The sequence below is a fragment of the Lepisosteus platostomus genome, chromosome 13, assembly GCF_059453375.1.
Source record: "Lepisosteus platostomus isolate fLepPlt1 chromosome 13, fLepPlt1.hap1, whole genome shotgun sequence".
Lineage (NCBI taxonomy): Eukaryota > Metazoa > Chordata > Actinopteri > Semionotiformes > Lepisosteidae > Lepisosteus > Lepisosteus platostomus.
The window spans coordinates 36,284,841-36,306,888 of NC_142623.1; the positions used below are offsets into that span (position 1 = coordinate 36,284,841).

Sequence of the window (22,048 nt, forward strand, 5' to 3'; positions counted from 1 at the left end):
GGCAGTAAGTAAAATCGAATGTCAAAAATGTTTTCTTCAAGGGATTAAGCTGACATTCCCAGCATGATGATTTCCCTAGACAAAATACCTACAGTACATGATTTCTTTATAGTACATTCAAAGCAGTGAAGTGCAAAGCTCTGTTAACTCATCAATATAATTATTAGTAGTTTTAGCATCATATAAATTTTGTTTCCAAGGGCCAAAAAGTACATGTGTAAAATATTCCGGTATACAGTCAAAATATGGATGACAGATTCACTCCTGCATTCATTCCAGAATTACTCACCTGATACCTGGTTGGGTTTTTAATAGGCTTTTTCACACCAAAGCTATCCAATGTCCTTGAGCTTGATTTGTATCGATCTGGCTGATATATGATAAAAAATAAAAACAGTTGCTGAAAAAATGTATTATTGCCTTTAAAAAGAACAAGGAAAATGAAATACCTAATGTTTTCTTAAATTACCATACTGTAGCTACAGTATACACTTAGGGTACATACAGTAAACTACCAGAGTGAAGTTTGTTCAAGGTCTCCCTGAGGGATTCCTCACTCTTCATTTTAACTTTTTAAAATAAAGTTTTTGAATTGTAATCTCAAGAACATACAAATATTTTTTTAAGTAACATCTTTATCATTAGAATGAAAGCCTAATCGAGCTACAGAACTACAAGGACATCATCCTAGATTATACTGTAGGTACCAATCCATTGCAGAGTTAACTTTGAGAACCTGTTACCCTGGACAGCATGTCTTCAGACTGAGGTAGGAAAGCGCAGTATACCTAGAGAAACAAGGGGGGACCATGCAAATAGCAGAGAGCCAGATTTGAACCTAGAAACTGCAGTATTTCCCACAATTGCTTACACTTATATAGCACTTTTCTGGACACACCACTCAAAAAGTTTTACAGGTAATGGGGACTCCCCTCCACCACTACCAATATGCAGCACTCACCTGGATTATGCAATGGCAGCTATAGTGCACCACTACACTCACCACACATCAGCTTTCAGTGAGGAGGAGAACAGAGTGATGAAGCTAATTCATAAATGGGAATTATTAGGACGCCATATTTGGGGTAACACCCCTACTCTTTCTGAGGAATGCCCTGGGATTTTGTTACGACCATAGAGAGCCAGGACCTCAGTTTTACGTCTCATCCGAAGGATTGCACAATTTTGCAGTATAGTGTCCCCGTCACTATAATGGGGCGTTAGGACCCACTAAGACTGCAGGGTGAGCGCCCCCTTCTGGCCCCACTAACACCACTTCCAGCAGCAACCTTAGGAGGTCTCCTATGCAGGTACTGACCAGGCACACACCTCTGTAGCTTCAATGGGTTGCCATTTGTGAGTTGCAGGGTGATATAGCTGATGGCATTACAGTCTGCTGCATTCTTACCTTTGGTTTGGAGTTGAGCATTCCCATTTCCACATCACTGTCAGACTTCTTGGCTTTAGCCTTACAGAGACGGATGAGGCAGGACTTGGTGTGGAGAATGAGATAGTAGAATGATTTTGGACTGGGCACTAGGTTAAAAGGGGCAGGCAAAGTCCTTCCCTCATCAAAGTATGATAGCCAAAGTTTTGCACGAGCAAACTTCCATTCCACATCGGCATCTTCCTGTGAACAGGGGAAACTGTAACCAGCTTCTATTTCTAAGCAAAAAGACACCCTTCTGGACAGGGAGCTACACGATTACTTGTGGAAACCCCTGTAATAACTTAATTTAGGACAGTGTGGGACCACAAAGATTATAACAATACATACTGTTTAATGGTGCAGACAGTGTTTATGAAAACCAAATGCATGAAAAAATTAATTATAATTCATACAATTTTCATACAGTCTATACAAAGAATCTGTAATTACAAATTGATTGACAGTTGCTTTTACTGAAAAATAAATCATTCAACAGCATGATTCATTCAGAATAGCTCAGGCCCCAGGTAGAAAATTACTGTTCCTAGCAATTATTTACTTCCAAGTTGCAGAGTTGGAGCAAAATCTCTACTGAAAGAAAGCATTAGCCACCTACATTTTGCAATTCCTTTTCATCCCACAAAAATCATAGCTTAAGTGCAGTTTATTCTTGATTTAATCAAAAGACAATAGGAAAGCAGTTTACTTTATATGTCAATTCAATAAGAAACTTAATATTTAGAAGCAGTACGCTTGGTATCTGTCTCACCTCAATCTCCTGGTAGGAATTATTGATCATGGCAATCAACATGTTGAGGAGCACCACCACCATAGTAACATTGTAGACACCATAAAGAACATAGCCTATGTTCTCTATGAATTTGTGGTCATACTTAAGAACTACAGAGATCACCTCAGACAAACCGAAGATGGACCAGAAAAGAGTCTTAAAGCTTTCTTCGACACTGCAAATAAAACAAAAAATCAGATGAAAAATAAGTTGTGAAAAGCCACAAGAAAATGAATTCTATTCTTTTTATGGCTGCTACCTAAAAAAGTTAAATTGCAACATTTGTTTGAAATGAAAGCACACAATGAGTTAATGATGATGACGGAACAATTGCACTGTTTGAAAATCCTGATCATATACTGTACGTAGTCTTCATAGAATAATGTTTTCAAGCCAATCTGAACACTAAATTTACATTTAAGGTTTTATGCTTGGGCTGACTTTGAAAAAAAGTAACGGATGTTATTACAGACTTAAGCTCCTTATCATTTGGTTAGTTCCTGTATCTGGCCTTTATGTGAGATTCATACACATATAAATGAGCTTATATACGCAGGCAATTTTTCAGGAATTTAAAAACTTTAACTACTAAGTTCTAATAACTTGTCGTCATCATCATCATTGTTAATTTCTATGATATACAGTATAATTATACAGGATTTAATTACAAGGAAGCACCTCATTTGTATTAGAAGTACCAACTTTTATGTTGTATTAGAGTTTTAAACAAATTGAACGAATAGATCTAATACTAAAAATACAACTAATAAACCACTCTTTAAATGTTTTACCATGAGAAAGTATGTGTAAATTTGATTTTTAATCATTAGCTAACTGTAATCATCTGCTTTCTAAACATTCACAGGCACTTAAAAAGTGCTCAGGGTAAGGCTGCCATCTTTTCCACCACGTTTTTGAGATGTTATTCTCTTACAGTGTTGTTTAACAAACATTGAATGACAATTAAGACTTTTTTTATAGGAATAACAATAACTATAACTATCATAACAAAAATAGTTTAGGTTACCCTAAGTGTGTGTACTTATATGCAGACAGATCTGAGGTCCTGATGTATTTCTGTGTTGTTCATGAGATGTAATGTGCAGAATAGAAACAAAAACATCAAGACTTGGATTAGGGAAGGAAACTGGCTATAATGATAATTAAAGATATTGGCTATAACAGCTTTAAAGCCTTGCATTGGAATAGTCATTTGCAGTGGTGTAGGTCATTGCAGGTAATTTTTCTATCCTCAAAACAAAATACAAACTAAATCCAAAATTATTATGGTTAAATCGGCACACAAAACTATTCCCTTTTAGGTTTTATTTAACAACACAATATTTTGACACTAGCAGGGCATCATTTTTGGCCTGGTGATCAAAATCGTGTTTTGTTTGCGCATCATCAAGAAAGTTTTAAGTGTTCTTGGTTTGGGCACTGTCACGGTTAAGGAATATATGTTCAGCAATTTCTTTCCAAATTGGGCCTGTCACACACAAAGTACTGAAGCCAAAACCCCTGAGAGTAGATTATGACTCACCTCTTTTGTTCCAGATTTTGAAATGAGCAAACTAAATTATATCTGTACTGCCTAAAAGGCGAGAAAAGACTCATCTTTTTATTTCATACACCGGTATTGGCCAATCTATAAAATATTAAAACATTGAATTTTTCAGTACCTCTACAGGGTTCCATCATAGGGATTTTATTTTAAATGTTAATCTCCAATTTAACGTCTGCACTGCACTATTGCTCCTAACCAATAAAATTGTACATCAGGCATTTAAAATATAGGAGTAATTATGGTCCCCTGAAAGTACTTTTGACCCATTCAAGTTAAAATTAGAAACAAGTAAAAATGATACTTATCCCTATAGAATCACTGTTACCACGTTGTTAACAATACTGCACTAACAATTATTCATTATTATACCAACACAGGGTATTTCAAATGGGTTCAGTCACAGGAGGAGAAGCCGATTGCAATAATGATTTGAATAATTTATAAACCAATTTCTTTGTAAGTTCTCTATTTGGGATTTTTCACCAATAATACTGCTGGTATCTTTGTATAGCCACAGACATGTTAATTGATACAGTAAATCACCATTGTTTTTGTTTTGTTATCTGATCTTTCTTCTTATTGAAATTTATAATTTTTAGTCATTATTCTATGTTACTATCAACAAGTTGCAAATTCCTGAGTCTTCTCTCAAGACAGAAATAAAAGTCGGAAATAAAACTGAGGGTTAAATGTACAGTATAGAGGAGAATCAAGAATATTGCATGGACATCAAGATAAAATCCAACATGCACGATTCATGTTCAATCTATGTTCATTCCAATTTCATTTCTCAATACAAAAATTCTTATTTACTAAACTTTATACCAGCCAAACATCCTTGGAAATAAGATCCAGTTTTTGTTAAACTCAATTATTCAAAGCACATAACCTTCATATCCTGATTAGGTAGGGGAGATTCCATAATCATATCACATATTGCTCATTCTCCTTGTACTAACAATATCTGATTAAAAACAAACAGATATAAAAGACCCTTTTTACTTAATCTAATTTTAGAGATTTCTTATATTCCTAAAACATTCCCTTATTATATCTCTCAATATTGCTCAAAGGATTTTCATTTGCATTCAAAGATTTGCACTCACTTTTAAATTACACTGCTCTTCCTATGAAATATTTCTTTCTCATAATAAAGGATCTAAGTGCCAATTCATAGCTAAGAGCTTCTGTCACAGCCTATATACAATAGATACAAGTTATGGAGATAGATGATGCAATGAGAAAACAATATTATGCAGAAAACATCAATTTTTACAAATTCCCAGGAACTGATGATACAAAGGATCAGAAGCATTAATTGATTTTTTTTTCTCATCATGTATCATTAATCAGAGTCCTCAGCTACAGTATATATTCCCATTGGATATTAAGAAGAATTCTAAATTCTTAAACTATTGTAATTAGTTTCCTAGGTCCACACAAGACAGGACTAGAGACTGTCTTGTTGTCTGTCTTCTGGTTTTCATAATGATAAATGTCTTAATTCTCGAATTGAACCAAATCTTTCTTAGTTGATATTATTTTTGTCTGTTGACACCTATAAACTCTGCACAACTGCAGAATGTGAGATCCAGGAATAGCCATCCCTGTCTTAGACTGTCACGCAATGCTGGGTTTCACTCCACCTTCCCTGAAGAGCTAATTATTTGCTGCAATCTGTTCAAATATTGCCAAGCTATATCTTGCTTTTGATAAGAAGCCAGCATAAGTGAGAACTGAGAATTGATTTATGATTGTATATTTGTATGAATAAATTAAAATATTTGTTACATTTTGAGGCAATTGACACCCATCTTTTTTCTCAATGTTATTTTTAGTTCACAGCTAAAAAAAATATGTAATCAACAAAATCAGGAGCACAAATGCTTGCAGATTGTCAAACTTTAAGTACTACACTGTCCTCTACTGGAAGTACCGTGAAAACACTACAGATTGTCAAAGTGTTTCTAATCCATTTTTTCTCTGTAAATAAAATATCCCACTAATGTAGATGAGCACTTAAATAATCATTTTAAATTTACTATTCACCAATTAACATCCTTAAGAACTCACTAAGCATTAAGGCATCTTAGGAGTGCGTGCCAGATGTAAAGGGAAACCACAATTAGGCTCCCTGCCAGGGAAACATTTCCTGGCTCTTGACATTGCTTCAGCAGTTGAAATAAATGCATGGATACATATGTCTCCACAAGATGAATCAAAGACAAAATTAGAGCTGACAAAAACACTCATATATTTCAGGAATAGTCAGCTTCTCTGTCTAATTCTGGGATTAAAATATGTACATTATTTCCCTCCAATTTAAAATCAAGTATTGCCAATCAATGTAAATCAACATTTTAACATTTATAGTCCTCAGGTTTTACTTGTTTTTAGGCTCTGCAATAACCACATTAATATATTTTAGCCTAAAATTGCATTCTCTAACATAATCACAGTGTGTTCATTTTTCTTTTAAAAGTTCCATGTTCTACTGTTTTGGGTGAGAGTATGCATAAACTGCAATAAAGCTGCTATGAAAGGCATTACGGATTCTAAGGTTTCTGTGGTTTTCAAGGCGATAGACTTGATGAATATATGGCTTCTGATGCATTTTACAACAGGTTCTACTGCAGAGATAATTAAGAGATTCCTAAATAATTACCCATTGTATATGTTAACATTTACTGTACTTCATCAAATTCATTAAAACAAGATGATCAAAAAGAGGCATTTATAATAAGGTAGGTAAAAAAGGGTTGGTCATTTTAAATACTATATTAAAACCACAGGCATTGTCTTAAACTACCGCTTTCCTGCATCAAGACCTGTTCTTAACCAAAAGCCTCCAAGCTCTTATCGTGAAGAGTAGGTAAAGCTAACTCACGTTGTGAAGGCAGGATTGTATTTTGCACCCAGGTAGTAGGAGTACAGATTAAACATTCCGATCATGAAGGCCACAAACACCATGATGAAGATGACCATGAATTTGAAGATGTCCTTCACTGTCCGGCCAAGAGAGATCTGCAGGGGGCCAAAGCTCTCATTCGCTGGCAGGATATAAGCTATTCTGGAGAAGCTAAGGACTACTGCGATGGCATACAGCCCCTCTGATATGATCTGTGGGTCTGAAGGAAGCCACTTGTTCCTCGCTGAAAGAAAGAGAAAGGACACTTTAAGGTGGAAGAAAAGGTAAATTATATGCTACATCCAATGGAAAAACATACAAAACAAAACTAAATACAAACTAAAGCACACACCATAGATTTTATTTTGCTTTGGCACTAAAGCTTTAGCATAAGTGACGAATGATATGCTTCCAAAGGTAAAACATGTTAATAATCACTTCTGTTTACAAAACAAATGGAGTAAGAATAATTCCTTTAAAAATATTTTTTATCACAAATGGGAACAAGAAGTCGACATGAATATAGAATGAAATATAAAAATTACAAATACTGTACAGAAATGAGACAGCTCATTGGTGTTGCTTTGAAGAACATATACAGCAAACTCTCTTTTTCATTTTTCATCTGGAACAGATCAAAGTATCTTGTTTGTTGGTTTCCATCAATACCATGTAGAGTTAGCACCTGAGAGTATAGAGCTCATCTAAAAGCTTTCATAATTATGTCTCCTAGCCATTACATCACTAAATCTATCTGGGTTACTGATTTAGGATGAGTCACTCACATCAACATGTAACTCTGCATGAGAGTGGAAACCTCTTCCTCATGAACAATAAGGTGCTCTACGAGAACATATAGCACAATAAATCTTATTTCAAAGGTTCATGATCTCATCATCTAGTTTTGATTGAAATTATCTCCACAAATTCTTAAGGACTGAGGGAAAGCAGGACATTACATTCTCCTTGTATTTACTTTAAACAGGACTAAGGATGTGTCATGGAAAATCCTAAATAGGAAAAAAACACATAATATTGTGTAAGCTAACGCCAAAAATACTAAAAAGGTCCCAGTTCATTCATCCATCCATTTTCTAAGAGAGCCAGAGCCTATCCTGGTAAGCAACAGGTACAAGGCAGCATACACCCTGGGTGGGATGCAAGTCCATTGAAGGGCAGAAAGACACCAAGCACAAACAAGTAAAATGTTTATTCCATGCTGAAAAGAGAAGAAAGGAAACAACGTTTTGGCTGTGGAATCTTCTTCAGTTCTTCAGTGGACTGTGGGAGAAAACTGGAACACCCAGAGGAAACCCACATAAACATGTGGAGAACATACAAACCCCATGAAGATAACACCCCAGGTCCAGAATTGAATCCCGGGCCCCAGTGCTGCATGGCAGCAATGCTAACCACTGTACAAGTGTGCAGCCCAGGTCACTGTTTAGTCATTTTTTACTGTTGAATGTTTATGACACATGAAATGTTTTCTAGATTACTTTGTCTAAGGGCAGTGAAGCTCCAAATGCTACCTGGAATGTAGTGGACTGTGAAAAGATGACAATTTTAATTGGCCTCCAAGGTACTGTGTATTGTGTCCTATGCACTGTTCTGAAAAGCTGAAATGATGCCTTAAAGCTGTGCACCCTAAAGAAGTCCAAGCTCCCAAACCAGATGTTAATAGCCAAAAATAGGCAATTAAGAATTAAGTTTTACAGTTGCTTTTCCTAATTCAGGCAACCCAAAATAATTAATTCTGAAGCAACTACTACTTCGAGTTTTCTACTTTTTTGCAGAATACATCCATCATTCCCTAGATCTCATATTTCAATGTCATACATTGTATGTTGTAAAAATAATTACTACTAGTCCAGAGTCTGAATTGCTAAGAAGTTCTTTTGAAGTTGATGAATAACGGTTTCATGCAAACTTTTGGAAATTGAAATGAAATCATTGTGCTTTCCAGCAAATCTATGATAGATTAAAACCTAACTGAAAAAAACAAAAACATTTACTAGGAGTAAGTCCACAGCTTAAGAGCTACTGTATATTACTAGCAGACACTTTTGTGGGTTTGCCTTTGTCATAGATAAATTTGCCCCACTGTAATGTTTGGTGTTAAGATCCATCTGGGTCTCACACTGTCTTAAAAGACTATCATAACACTAACTGAAGTAAAAGTTTATTCATATTTACAACCCTATCTATATCTCTGCCAAAACCCTAACTCTTGTCTTTTATAGGGTTGTGGTATCAACCCTATAAATCAATACAGAACTGACGTTTGAGTGACAAATGTGACTCAAAGGAAGAACCCAAAATAGAGTAGGTCAGTTGTGAAGATGGAGACTAAAATCAATCTCTTAACTTCGGATTTTAAAACGCAACCAAAGCACAAAATGAACAAATTTCTAATACTACTTCTCTTTCAAGAACTGTAAGTAGAATTGGTACATTAAAGACCAACACATTACTTCGGAGTAAAACATAGTGGTATTTATTTCGAGTTAACATTTTAATCCTTTAATTGAATTATTTATATAGCTTGAGTTATCATTTATTCTTACCTTAATTTTTTTTTAATTAACCTATATTTGAAGTAGATTTGGTAGTAGGCCTAAGTGTCAGTACCTCAAAGCGCCAAAGTTTGAAGCTAGCAATCCAAATAATATCCACTTTATTCTAGTGCTAACTTAATGCAAGGTTTATTGATATTTCTAACTTTAGCCTTAGATCCACCAGAACCCCAACTCCAGTGTTAATTACAGCCCAGTGTTATGTAGAATGAGAAAAAAGACTTTGCAACAAAAAAACTCAATTTGGTGTTAAGGTGACATACTTATCTCAGATCTTGTCACAACCAATTTCATTTTGCAATAAAGATTCAGATAGCCTATGGATTTGGGGTAGTGTTAAGATGAAAATTCCATTTAGAGTAGAATAAGCTTTAAAGCAAAATTGAAAGAATTACAAAGTAATTGTTTTCTTTTTTATCTGCAATAAAATATAGTATAAATCAAATCTGTCATTTTTGTTATAATATCTTGTATTTTTCTATTATGTTTGTTTTTATTAATATACCATTTTAATTAGATTCGGAACTTGCTTTTCATCTGAAGATTACCAGAAAATAAATTATTGTGTTGTGGCATATCAGCCACAAGATGGCGCCCTCTATAAAGTCTTACATTCTGGAGACAAAGCTCAGAGTTCTGAAAATACAGATATAGAATACAATAAAAAAATATTAATAATGTTTCAGTTGTTGTTATAAATTCCCTTCCTTCATCTGCACACATAGATACATATGGAAACATCACAACTACCTTCACTATCAATATGTCAACTTTGTATATTTAATAGTCTCCAAGCAACAACAAAGAGACAACACCAACAGTTTATAACAACAATCAATTTTTTTTTCCCCTAGACTGCTTTCTTGGACACAAATTGCAGCTAATAGATATTTTTCCACTCTCACCATTAATTTGTACATAGCAGGTGCTCCTCTGTTCATTTCAGTAAAATGGCCAACTACAGTAAAAGCTGGAGAATGTCTTATCCTTGCTATCTTGCATTAGAATATCTGTGATTTGTTTCTGTTGGTGATGCAATTTTTAGTTTCAGAAGGTATAATGTCATATCAATGCTTCTACTTTTCCTTCTGGTAAACTCAATGCTATTTCGAGCTTTCTTTCACAGCAGCTAAGTAAGGCAGCCTGCATTCTGCATTTCCATGCTAAGCTTTATTGCATGTTAGATCTCAAGAGCACAGCAGAATGTGCTCCCCAGAGCTAGATACTGATCTCTGACCAGCTCTAGTACTTTCAAGTACAGGGTATTGATTCAGCGTTACCATACCACAACACTTGCTTTAAAGCAAGCGTTACCTCTGCATACTGTACATGCTACCAGTGTGGCCCCCTGAAGCACATTTAAAATGCTGTTCTCAAAGTTAAGGAGGTTTTTTTAAAGTTTTACTCATCTTACTGTAGTTTTGAAAACAAAAAGTGCTACAGCAGGGCACACAGAAAGGAGGGACTCACATAAAGTTGTTGCTAAGCAAGAGCAGAGCAAAACCTTTATCATGAGGTCTCCTGCCTAGTTAATCCCTCCTGGCCACCTTACCATAAGTGAAATACGCCACCTCAGCTGGCAAAGAGGCATTGCTGAGGTCGTTGTTGGGCACGTGAAGATCGACGTAAAGCTGTGCCTTCGAGGCCTTCAGGAAGGCCATCAGCCTGGCGGTGAACGAGGCCACAAAAATTGACAGCATCCCGAAATCCAAAACGTTCCACAGGTGCATGACATACTCCCGTGGTCCGTCAGCCCAGATCTCCTTACACTCTGACCAGATCATCCCTGCAGGCATGAACAGATTCATAGACACAGGCGGGCATTAGTAATGGGAGAGGGAAATAGCGATTACGTTTCTGACAGAAAAATAAATGTCACGGGCTAATGAAAAGTTGCATTGAGCAGGTGGAACAAAATGTGACACGTTGCTTCTCGACATCAGTGACAAAATGGTATTGTTCTTTGACAAAGCGCACTCAAATGGCGTAGTATTCTTAATCACACAATAAATAAAATTAATTTAAATAAACAGAGTGCAGTGAAAAAAAACCTGTACATAACATTACTGTTCTGCTTTTTTATTCTATCATCATCAGGCCAGGCCTCATCTTGATTAGCCTTGAAGGCATGTGCATCCTTTTATAGATGGAATGCTAGTCCATCACGGAGATTATCTCCAGCAATGCCAGACCCCACTTATACAGCTGGGCAGACTGGAACCATTGGCATACAGTACCTTATTCCAGAGTAGAGAGATTCCTCTTTCTGTAGCAGGGACTTAAACCCATAACATATCAGTTATGAATCCAGAGGCATACCCACTATACTATACTGTCTCCAGCTTTATAGATACTATCACTGTTTAATTTGAACACACACAAATAAACATGCAAGAAAAAATACTTTATTACAGACAATTAAAAATTTTTGTCTTGAAATTTAAAGAACTTCCCTCTGTTGACATGTCAACAAATCACTAATTTTCAAGCTATGCTTAGTTATTGTTCATTTCATGTTGTGCAATGATTTTGTGCCTTTGTATTTTGAGTGATAAACATTTGCATCGTAAACAAGAAATGCGCAGGGGAAATTAAGAAATGAAGCCACTCTCAGTTTTCTCTTTGTCTCATGATAACTCAGAAAACATTGTCCATACATCATTTTCATTATCATCTCCTCCCTTAAACTCTTCACCATCTTCTGCAGCAGCACACCTGATATTCCCCATGATGATTCCTAGGGGATTGAGCTCAGGAATTTTTAGTGCTCCAGACACAAGTACAGTATCATTTATAGCTCTCATTCAGCCACTTGTTAGATATAGCCTCTGATTCAATTCAAAGCCAGTTATTACATGTCATGGTCAGAGCTGGAATTCTCTGAAATTGAGAAAATCACCCATACTGAAATGTGTTTCTAATCGGGCTCCCAGCTGCACAATAATCATCCCGGCTTCAAAGGACAGGATTTAGAATACGAATGAGATTATCTCTGGCCTTTTCACTGTCATTCAAAAAGGGCTTTACAGTCTTAACAAGAGTTTGAATGCCTTTAACTTATACTGATCAGTATGCTATGATATGAATGACCAAAATCGTGGACTAAATAACAGTTCTTATATTTCACAAATTTAAAAAAACAGGGTAGTGCAGTGGTTAACACTGGGCTCAATTCTGGACCTGGGGCACCTGGGGAGTTTGTATGTTTTCCTTGTGTTCACATGGGTTTTCTGCAGGTTCTCGAGATTCTTTTCATAGTCCAAAGACATAATGGTAAGTTAATTGCTGCTCAGAAACCTGGCTGTAGTGTGAGTGTACATGTTTGTGTGTGCCCTGTAACAGACTGGCATCTTGTGCCTTTGGCTTTCTGGGAAAAGCTCTGGCTCATCTTTGACCCTGAATTGGATGAGGTGGTTGAAAAGGAAAGGATGAAAAAGACAAAAAGCTCACATGCTATGGATGCGTCATTATCATAATAAGCACAGTTTGTAGTAATAAATATTGAACGTTTACCTCCTCAGTGGTAGCAAGCTTAAAATGGACACTTTTGTCATATTGTACATAATAACAGAGGTATGAAATCCATTACAAATTCATACTGTGCTGTTTGTGGGAGGCTACATCATATGGAACACCATGTTCAATGGCAGTATTCTGTCTTGTGAGCTCTGGAATAATGAACTTCTACACAGGTTACAAAAATGCCCACTCACCCAATACCCACTTCATGATCAACATCTCTGTCCAGGAGAACTGAGTGGTCTTCACTCTGAAAATCTGGCGAGGATGGTCAGTAATGGTCTCATTAGGTAGGTTCTTCACCCCTTCAAAACGGTCAGAAGCATTGATAACCAACAGGCCCAGGAAGATAGTGAAGGAAACTGCATGTGCAACAAACTTCATAAAGGGACTACGGAGGATCTGACCCAGCTGCAAGAAACAATTCATAGTGAAAAGTGTTAAATGAACTTTTTAATGCAACACTGTTGGGTTAATAAAAGGTTTCAAACACTATTGCTTTCAGTCTAGTTTCAAAATGTCAAATGTTAATGCTGTAAGTCAGCCATGGAATATAGACTTTCAAAACTCAGAGAGAAAACTCAGTACAAAACCTGACAATCTATTATCTGAAACAGATGAAGGCTTGCACTGAATCACTCTGATTTGAATCAGATTATTAGACAATAGGCAATTTAAATTCCTTTTGTGCAGTATTACCCTGCATGGTGAATATTTTAGTCCAGCTTGATTACCTTAGGAGTTTCACATCTAATTAGCTCCAAAATATTCTCTACAAGAAAAATGCAGTCAACCCAAAATAAAAAAAATAATCCTAAAAAATACTAAATGGTTGCTTTTGGGGAAAAAAAACTAACAAAACAATTCACAGAAATATGTAAGCTATCAGAACTCTTAATGTTCTCTTTAAATACAAAATAGCTTGGATTTCTTTTGAGGAAGAAACTGTACTCGTGCATTTAAGTATCAGTGACAGCAATAATGTAATCAAGTGTTTCTTACCCATTTATCAAGTTATAAGAAAAATATAATTACAAATAAATAAATATTTAAATATAAGAAAAATACCCCCAAAATAATTTAACCGTTTAAGAATTTAAAACAGGATGCAAACATACAACATGTTGTATAATATGGATTTCCTTCCAAAATGTTACCTTTGGCCCTATCTTTCTCATTTTCTTACATTGTGTAATGCATCTTAAACTCAAATGCTGAGTATCCTCTTCCTTTTGGATTGTTAAAAAAACTTCTTAGAATTACAATAATGCCTTAATAGTAACATATTATGTTGTATAATGAATAACAAATATTTTAGAAAAGGAATTTTCTGGGTCTTCCAGGAATGCTGCAATATGCTTTTGTTTGCTAATGAGCGGTGCAGTCATGCTACAAAAGGAGCAATCAGGGAACATGTAATCAGGGAATAAACTGGCCACCATATTTTCATCAGACAAAAGAAAAAGGTAATTCTAATCTTAAATAACTGTAAAGCATTAATGTGTTCCATTTGTATATGCAATACTTCAAAGTTGATAAACCAGTCTTGACAAACAGAAGAAAGTGAGATTGATGGTGCATGCCCAGGTAATAAATATGAATGAGACCGTTAACTTTACTTTGGGCTTTTTAATTTCATGCATAATGACAGGCAACCGTTTTTCTTTTTTGCTCACAGTTCATTTTTGTCAACCTTTGATTTAACATTAGTGGCATGGCTTTGCTATGATGGGAATGCTGTGAAGGACAATTCAAGGTCAGCAAATTTTTCACTTTGCTAATCTCATACTCCTTTTTTACACTTATTCTTCACTATCTCCTACTGCACACCTCAAATTTCAGTTAGAAATGCTCAGATGCAGTTAACTTCAGGAGGAGCAAGAATTCTTTTAGCAAATACCTGAGCGTGAAGTTGAGCTGAAATAAACCCAAAAGGCTGTAAAGTGTTTTAATTTAGCTGCATTTCTTATGTTTTTGTCTTGGTTTCATTTATCTGAATGAATAATCTTTCATAAGAAATGTTCCTAATAAGATAAATGTAATGCCCTTATTCTGGTGTGAGAAAATCTAGCAGAAGTGAATTTGTCATGAAAAAGAATTTGAAGCTTAGTCACAGAACACGGCCAAAGCATTTTTACAGCATCAATCAGGGAATCCTTTCCATTTGCTAAGTGTGCTATTCAGAAACTGTGTTTAATACCTGCATTTTAATTCTGGAAGCAAGGCAATATTTGGAGCTGTAATTAGGGAAGGCAATGAAGCATTTATCTAATTAATCCCACTGTCTTTCCATCCATTTTCTTCTGTAAGAAGACTTTTCTCATTGTTTCACTGGATATGTCAAAGTACCATACAAGTAAAATTTAACTGTCTTTAATGAGGTGTAATTATAAAAGCACACAGAACACTGAGTCTGGTAAGTACGTCTAAAAATCTTGCTCGCAAAAAAAAAATCTGATTTTTAAGACTGATTGAGAATAGAGTTGCCACCTGTATAATAATTCTCTCAGGTTATCTTTCAGAAGGTCAAATTTGGCTAATTGTCTCCTGTAAAACATACCTGTAATTATATTATACAAATTATTTCCTTTATTGGATATCAACTAATTGTATCTAGTCTAAGGGAGAATATTTCCTCCTCCATCAGTTTCTACATTCCTTAACTCAGTAGTTATTTTTGTCAGTTGAAATGACACAGAAACGTTGACCTTCTACACTGGAACCGTTCTAGAATGACAACCACTAGGAGAAATTTTAATTCAGAAGGACTTGCAATTCAATGGAGATCCACCTTGAAAGTGAAACAAAACACAACTTCTATTTTTTTTACACAAACATTAGTCACAGTTTTTGTGTAATAAAACTATGATGTAATAACATCACAGTTAACCGAAACAAAAACAGTGACATCATGAGATTCCATTTCATTTGTCTCAAACATTTTAAATCCTTTCCTTTTTAGAATGTGTATTGTTCTCCTTGACTCTGGAACCCAAGATGTTCTGAATACTATAGCAATGCACATAATGTTGCAGACAGTTCCAAAAGCAACAGACCAAATCAGCATATTTAAAAAAAACTTTTTTAATCCCCTGTAAAACTTGACCCCACATATGAATTTTATCAACACACAAAGAGTAGAGCAACATGGAAATCTTAAAACGCATATGCTGAACATACAAGTCTTAAAATTTATGCCAATAAAATACCTGAGTTTGAAGTTTGTCTGAAAAATTATAAAAATAATTTGCCCTTTTTATATAACTAGATTCCTTTCCATAAATAATAAAAAGGAAAGATAAAAATAAATAGTGAGTCAGCCGGTAATATATGAAGGATTTGACTTCAATATCTTTTGAGGGCAAACAATGTTATGGCTCACCAACTCCTTCAGGAAAAAGGCCTCTTTCCTCCTTTGGATCAGATCAGGAGCAAACACCATGACAAACATATGTAACAAAGGGATTTTGACAAAAATGTAGATCTTCTTTTGGCATTTTTTCCCAAATCATTTTAAAATGACCCTTGGCAGTATTTATGAATAATAATAAAAAGAAACAATTTACTTTAGGCTATACAAGAGGTAAAGGTTTAAAGAAAATAAAGAAAACAAGATGAGTGAATTGGTTAAGTACCATGAATATATCTGAAAATGTAATATACCAAAACTATACAAAACTAAACAAATATATACCAAACTAATTCTAAGGACACCACATTTTGTTATAAAACACACCATTGATGAGGGTGATGGTGAAATACAACTCAGAGAAAAGTCATAGGAAAGTATCAGTTTATCCTGAGCAAGGAGTTGCAAATGTAAACTCGTGTAGGATTTACAATGATAAAAGAATGAAACAGGTGTTCCTCCTTAACATTACCCCAAAGCCAAGCTAATAACCCTCATACCCCAGATGAAAAAATATGTCCAGAGATAAAATCTCTTTACTGGGAACAAAGGTACGAAGTTTGTATTTAATACTTTATAGACATCAACTTGGCTGGCTGAGGAAATGATATTGCTGGCTGAAGATCTGCACTGCCACAACCTCCCTCATTCATGAGGAAAGAACCAGACAGACGGTAGAAGTATAGCAGAAATGCAAGATTGGAATTGGACGTCCTCCTGAACTTTTGCTAAAAAACACCAATTACCCGCTGTATTTTGAAAAAATCAAATTTCCCTTCATCTGTGTTTTAATCTACAACTGAAGCAAGACAACAAGTGTAGAGAAAAACTGTGTTTAGAGTAATTTAGGACTCAGTCACAATTTGGTCAATATTACACCCAGGGTTCATTGTCAAAATAATGGTTCTGGAATATTTAAGGGCAAAGGGTAGTATCTGGTTCAACGTAACTATTGATGACAGAAAACTGGAAAGACATCTCATGTTGTCAATGTTGATTAAGCTACAAAAAATATCCCATTTCATTGAAAACATTATAATTAGAATGGTAATTAGACCTGCAAAGAAAAAAGAACAACAGCATTTTCTTCCATGCATTTCTATTCATTTATGCAGCTATTGAGACAGGATGTAGAAATATGTTAATTTATGTAATACGGATTTTTTGCATTCCTTTTTGTCAAACAACAAAAATGACAAGAATGGAATAATTTGCAAATTAGAAACTGAAAAACACTTTTAATTGCAGGCCAACCAGTGGCTCTTTATGGCTTGTTGACTGCTACCAGCAAGCTTTATCAGAAGAGTACCAGACAGGAACAATAACAAGAGCCATGAATGTACCCTAGACCTTCTATCATTAAGAAAGTAAGAACACTGGTAGATTCTGCTTTAACAATGTGGAATTTTGATATTAGTGTTTGAAGTCATAATAATCAATTGACTATTTATGCACCTGAGGAGCCTGTACCTTGCTGCAGGGCATGATCCAGTAGGCAATGGCCAGAAATGGAAGGCCAATGGTGACTCCCAGGACTGTCAAGCACTTCACTCCTATTGACTGCTGACGCAGCCCAGACAGGTTCTCATACCAGATTGTGAGTAGCTGCTGCTGGCAGTTTGGATGGGCAACAAACTATAGCCAAAGAGAAAGAAAGCAAATCAGCGCAATACGTGCAGCTCTTAAATTTAGGATAGCAACCTACTGTAGCTTTCCCGCATGACCCTACTAATCTCTCTTCATGGATCCTCCTTTTTCCATAAACATCTGCATGTAGAACCCAGCTTAAAGACAGAGGAAAATATTTATCCAGTTAAAAATGTAGCAAATGCATAAATATCACAACCTTACTATTGTACAAATCTGGAAGAATGTGGTGCTAGTGGTGGCTGTCAGCTGAGCAATGTTTATGTGTGGAGGAATTAATATCCCTCTTGGAAACACTTGGAAATCAACACTTTTAGCAAATATGTGATGCCAGAATCCTATGTAGGTGTTCCCACCTCATCACCCACCACAAACATACAGTTAATTAACATTTCAAACATTGTGGAATTGACATTAGTTTTAGATCATGTCAACATAAACATTAATGTTTCACACCCAACAGGAGTGGGGAAGATAAGAAGCTTATAATCTGAAAAACAAAACACACAGTTGTTCTATGTCTGGAAGCATTAACTGTCTCAGCTGAATTTTTGAATAGCTTCAGGGTTAAGCGAGGAAACAATAAAAAAAACATTAAAATGTTCCCTGTGCTAGTGGTTTTGATAGTCTTTTGATTGGCATTTCTACTTTTTGATTCTTCATACAGTATAACCAAAGGAGTATTGATACAGAGCACATTTCTCTTTACAATGATCTCTGAAGTACAAGAGCACTACAAAGACACTAAATCTGACAATGATTCAGGGCAGCTTGTAGAGACTTCAGCATCAGCATCAGCAGTGTTGTCATTCAGATGTCATACTTGATTGATCTAAAACACCCCAATGCCAAATGTATAACTTGTGCATGCCACCACAGTAGATTAATTCAACTGATGCACAGAAACCTATAAAGCAATTATTTGAGTGTTCTTCAAAACGCTTTCACTTCTGTGATAAAAATAACATGAGGTATGCACTATGCGTTTTAAACAACTCATTAAAGATTTCTAATTGAATGTACTGTAAGATCTTCTCAAATATCTCTGTATAGGCAACTGACCCGAAAAGGGACAGAATATGAATAATGTAACGCTACAGGGTTCATGTGGGTGCTCTCACCACAGCCACATCAGGTCACCCCCCACCATCAGGGATTCAAACCCAGGCCTCTAGCATCACTCAACAGGGACCCAGCCTCTTGAGCCAAAGGGAAACCTCCGTTCAGCCCAGTGGCTGCGGCCCCTGCTATTCACAGGGAAGGGCGGTGACGTCGCCGCTCTGGTAAGCCAGCTCTCACAAGCAATGGAGGCCGTATGCGTTACAATAAACAAGCTATACTTCTTGGGGAGAGGATTCAGCAGGTCACTAGTTGAACTAACACTAGTTGAAAAGGCGAGATTGCTGCCAACTAGGTAATAAAGGGTACTTTTCACAGAAACTATTTTCAAAAAATGTTTTTATTCAGACAGTGGCTGGGAAAGGCTTCATTTGCTTCTAGGGAGTCATTTTTATAACCCTTCATCTTAATGGCTCAACTGTTCCCAATGTGATGTCAAGACTCTGGCCCATATAATCACCTTTGTTTTCCCACGTCACCTACTTTAGCAGTTATCTATTTGGGACATTGCAGCTCATTGACTTCTACAAGAAAAAAAGCAAATAATTGTAAGCAAGTAAGGCATGTATGCTTTGCTCCGACATATCCAAAACTCCAGCTGAGGAGGAATAGAGGCCTTGTTAAAAAGAAATTCATTTAAGCATTTCTCTTGTTACTAGCAATATAAGCTAAGCATTCCTAAGACGCAATCCCATTTACATATATATTGTGTTTCCTTCTTAAAACATCTGCTGAGATACTGTTCTTTCTAAAGAAAGGCAGATAATAATATGCTCAAAAACCCTTTGCCAGTTTCGCTTCATCTTTTCAAAAAAGTAATTTCAAGAAAGTTCTTTTGCCTTTCCCAATTAGATACATTTTTATACCTCAAAAGCTTTCAATTTATTGTCTGTACCTTTTCTATAAATTTAATGAGAGCCGTCTACTCACTCCCAAAACCTATTCTCAGCCAATATTCTTCAGTTAAACTTTTTTATACCCGTGTTCAAAATCTGAGTTTTGGAGAAACTATAAATAAAAGGATGCAAGACTTAATGAATTGATTTGCAGTACAATCACAGCAAACAATATTTTGTCTCCTTCAACAACATAAAGCTTCAGAAGGCAAATGAATCACGTTCCTGACATTTGAGGATAAGCACCTCAAAATATTTCACCAATTATCTCTACAGCAAAGTCACAGTTCATTTGCGACTCATTTATCTGAAAGTTGAGGATGTCAGCTCAGCCTGGAGGGTACATTTTCTTTTCACATAAAATAACCATACTATGAGCATCAATTAAAGTACAACCTGACAATCCACAATAAGTTATTTCATTGTTTTATATGGAGCACATTTGCTTGTGCATACATTTTGAACAGTGTGAATGATGTAGAAAAAGAACATCTATAGAAAAAGAATCCAAATGTGCTGAAAAAGTTAAATGCAGCACTAAGTCAACTTTACTTTGTGTCATGTCATGAAGGAGTGTCTGTATAGGATATCTACAGTACCATTTACTGTAAAAGTAAACTAAAATCTGATGCTGTCATCTCCACCTTTGCGTCTACTGCTTGTCTAACTTCTCACTCTGCACTGGAATCCTAACTTCCTCTGGTCCCATGGTCAGAGGACTATCCCTCAACCAAGAAGGTTTAGCCAAATCTCATTCCCAACATTCCCAAACACATCTTATTCTTGGGTGCTATGAATCCTCATAAAGGTAATATTATATTACATTTTAGCTGCATTTTGTAGGCATTGTATGACTCATATCCACAACCATAGAATAGAAAAGAAAATTTTCATGTACTCTTTTCAAGATCAGGAGCCAATTTCACTATTGTATCCGTGGGAGTGTTGTTAGATTTACCTTTTCTCCAAAGTAAAAGAACGTTTTAATAGGTTCAAATTCCATTGACTGTTCATAAGTTATTTGAGCTAACCGCAATACAGATGTCAACAGTCTCTTTTCTGATGTCAAAGCTGAATATGACACATACTGTAGAAAACAATAACAATTCTATCAACATAACACAAACACTTGGTATCCCTGTTAAACACTCTCATTCGATGAGTGGGAAGTCATTATTAATGCTAATTGGCTTGCTAGAAGTAACACTGACATGTTGGACACTTGTTAACAAATTGTTCATATTGACAACGTGGTGACACTTTAGAACAGGGTTAGCAAATGTAAATTATAAATGCTAATTGGATTAAATTAATAAAGATTAATTGGGTGGAAGTAACAAATCCTTATCCTGATAAGACCCTGAAACATATTTGTCACAGATTGACAAAAATGGGGCAGCAGGTACTGTATCATAAACCCTGTTGAAATTTAAGTTTGCGTTGAAATTTATGTATTGATTAGCTTCTGACACCAGGGACTCTAGAGAGCATCTGAGGAAGACTATTTTATATTATATAGGATAACAGTCTTGTCGTTCCTGTGGATGCACTGCTGGGTCTGGGAAATAAAAACAACCTGTTGCAGGATTGTTAGGTGGCATGTGGCTACAAAGTTAACTTTTAAAAGCAGTTCCTGCATTTAGGGGTCACCTTCTGCTACATATGCAAGATTTTTTATTTTGTATTACAACATTAAAAACATGTACTGTTAATAGACATTTATTCATACAAATCTGTTAATATAGACCTAAATTTAGATCTAAATTAACAAGTTGCACTTTAGTTGAGATCTCCAACATACAGGAACTGTCTATAAACAATCTTTTAATGTATTAATATTGATTAATAATTTATACTTAATTTATTTTGACTAGTAATACAGATTATTACATATGCCTAACCCTAGGGTTAGGGTCAGCATTACAGGTGTGGTGTAGACTACGGTAAGGAAGACACTGTTTTCTTGCATTAATAATCTCAGTAGAAACTGTGGGTCCATTGTGGGAGCTCTGTCTTCTTTCATATATTCTGTAAGAAAGTCCTGTTATTCTTTAAAAAATGTGTAAATGGGGAAACATTAAATCACACAAAACTAAATTTAAATGACAACTGCCCCCCCCTCCTCCCAATTTACTTCAGCTTCTGTCTTTGCCTCGGAGCCTTTTCTTTTTCTTTTACTGAGTTGATC

At 35.7% G+C, this 22,048-nt stretch overlaps 1 protein-coding gene across 1 annotated transcript in view; it reads right to left on the reverse strand.

Annotated features, from left to right (window-relative positions):
* trpc7b (transient receptor potential cation channel, subfamily C, member 7b) overlaps positions 1-22,048 on the reverse strand; it is a 41,579-nt gene that overhangs the window by 3,168 nt on the left and 16,363 nt on the right. The window contains exons 4-10 of the mRNA XM_088604493.1: positions 17,669-17,833; positions 12,984-13,200; positions 10,823-11,056; positions 6,674-6,938; positions 2,199-2,394; positions 1,409-1,630; positions 290-370 (exon numbers count right to left, since the gene is read on the reverse strand). Coding sequence (XP_088460619.1) covers positions 290-370; positions 1,409-1,630; positions 2,199-2,394; positions 6,674-6,938; positions 10,823-11,056; positions 12,984-13,200; positions 17,669-17,833 — 1,380 coding nt within the window. The remainder of the gene's footprint in view (positions 1-289; positions 371-1,408; positions 1,631-2,198; positions 2,395-6,673; positions 6,939-10,822; positions 11,057-12,983; positions 13,201-17,668; positions 17,834-22,048) is intronic.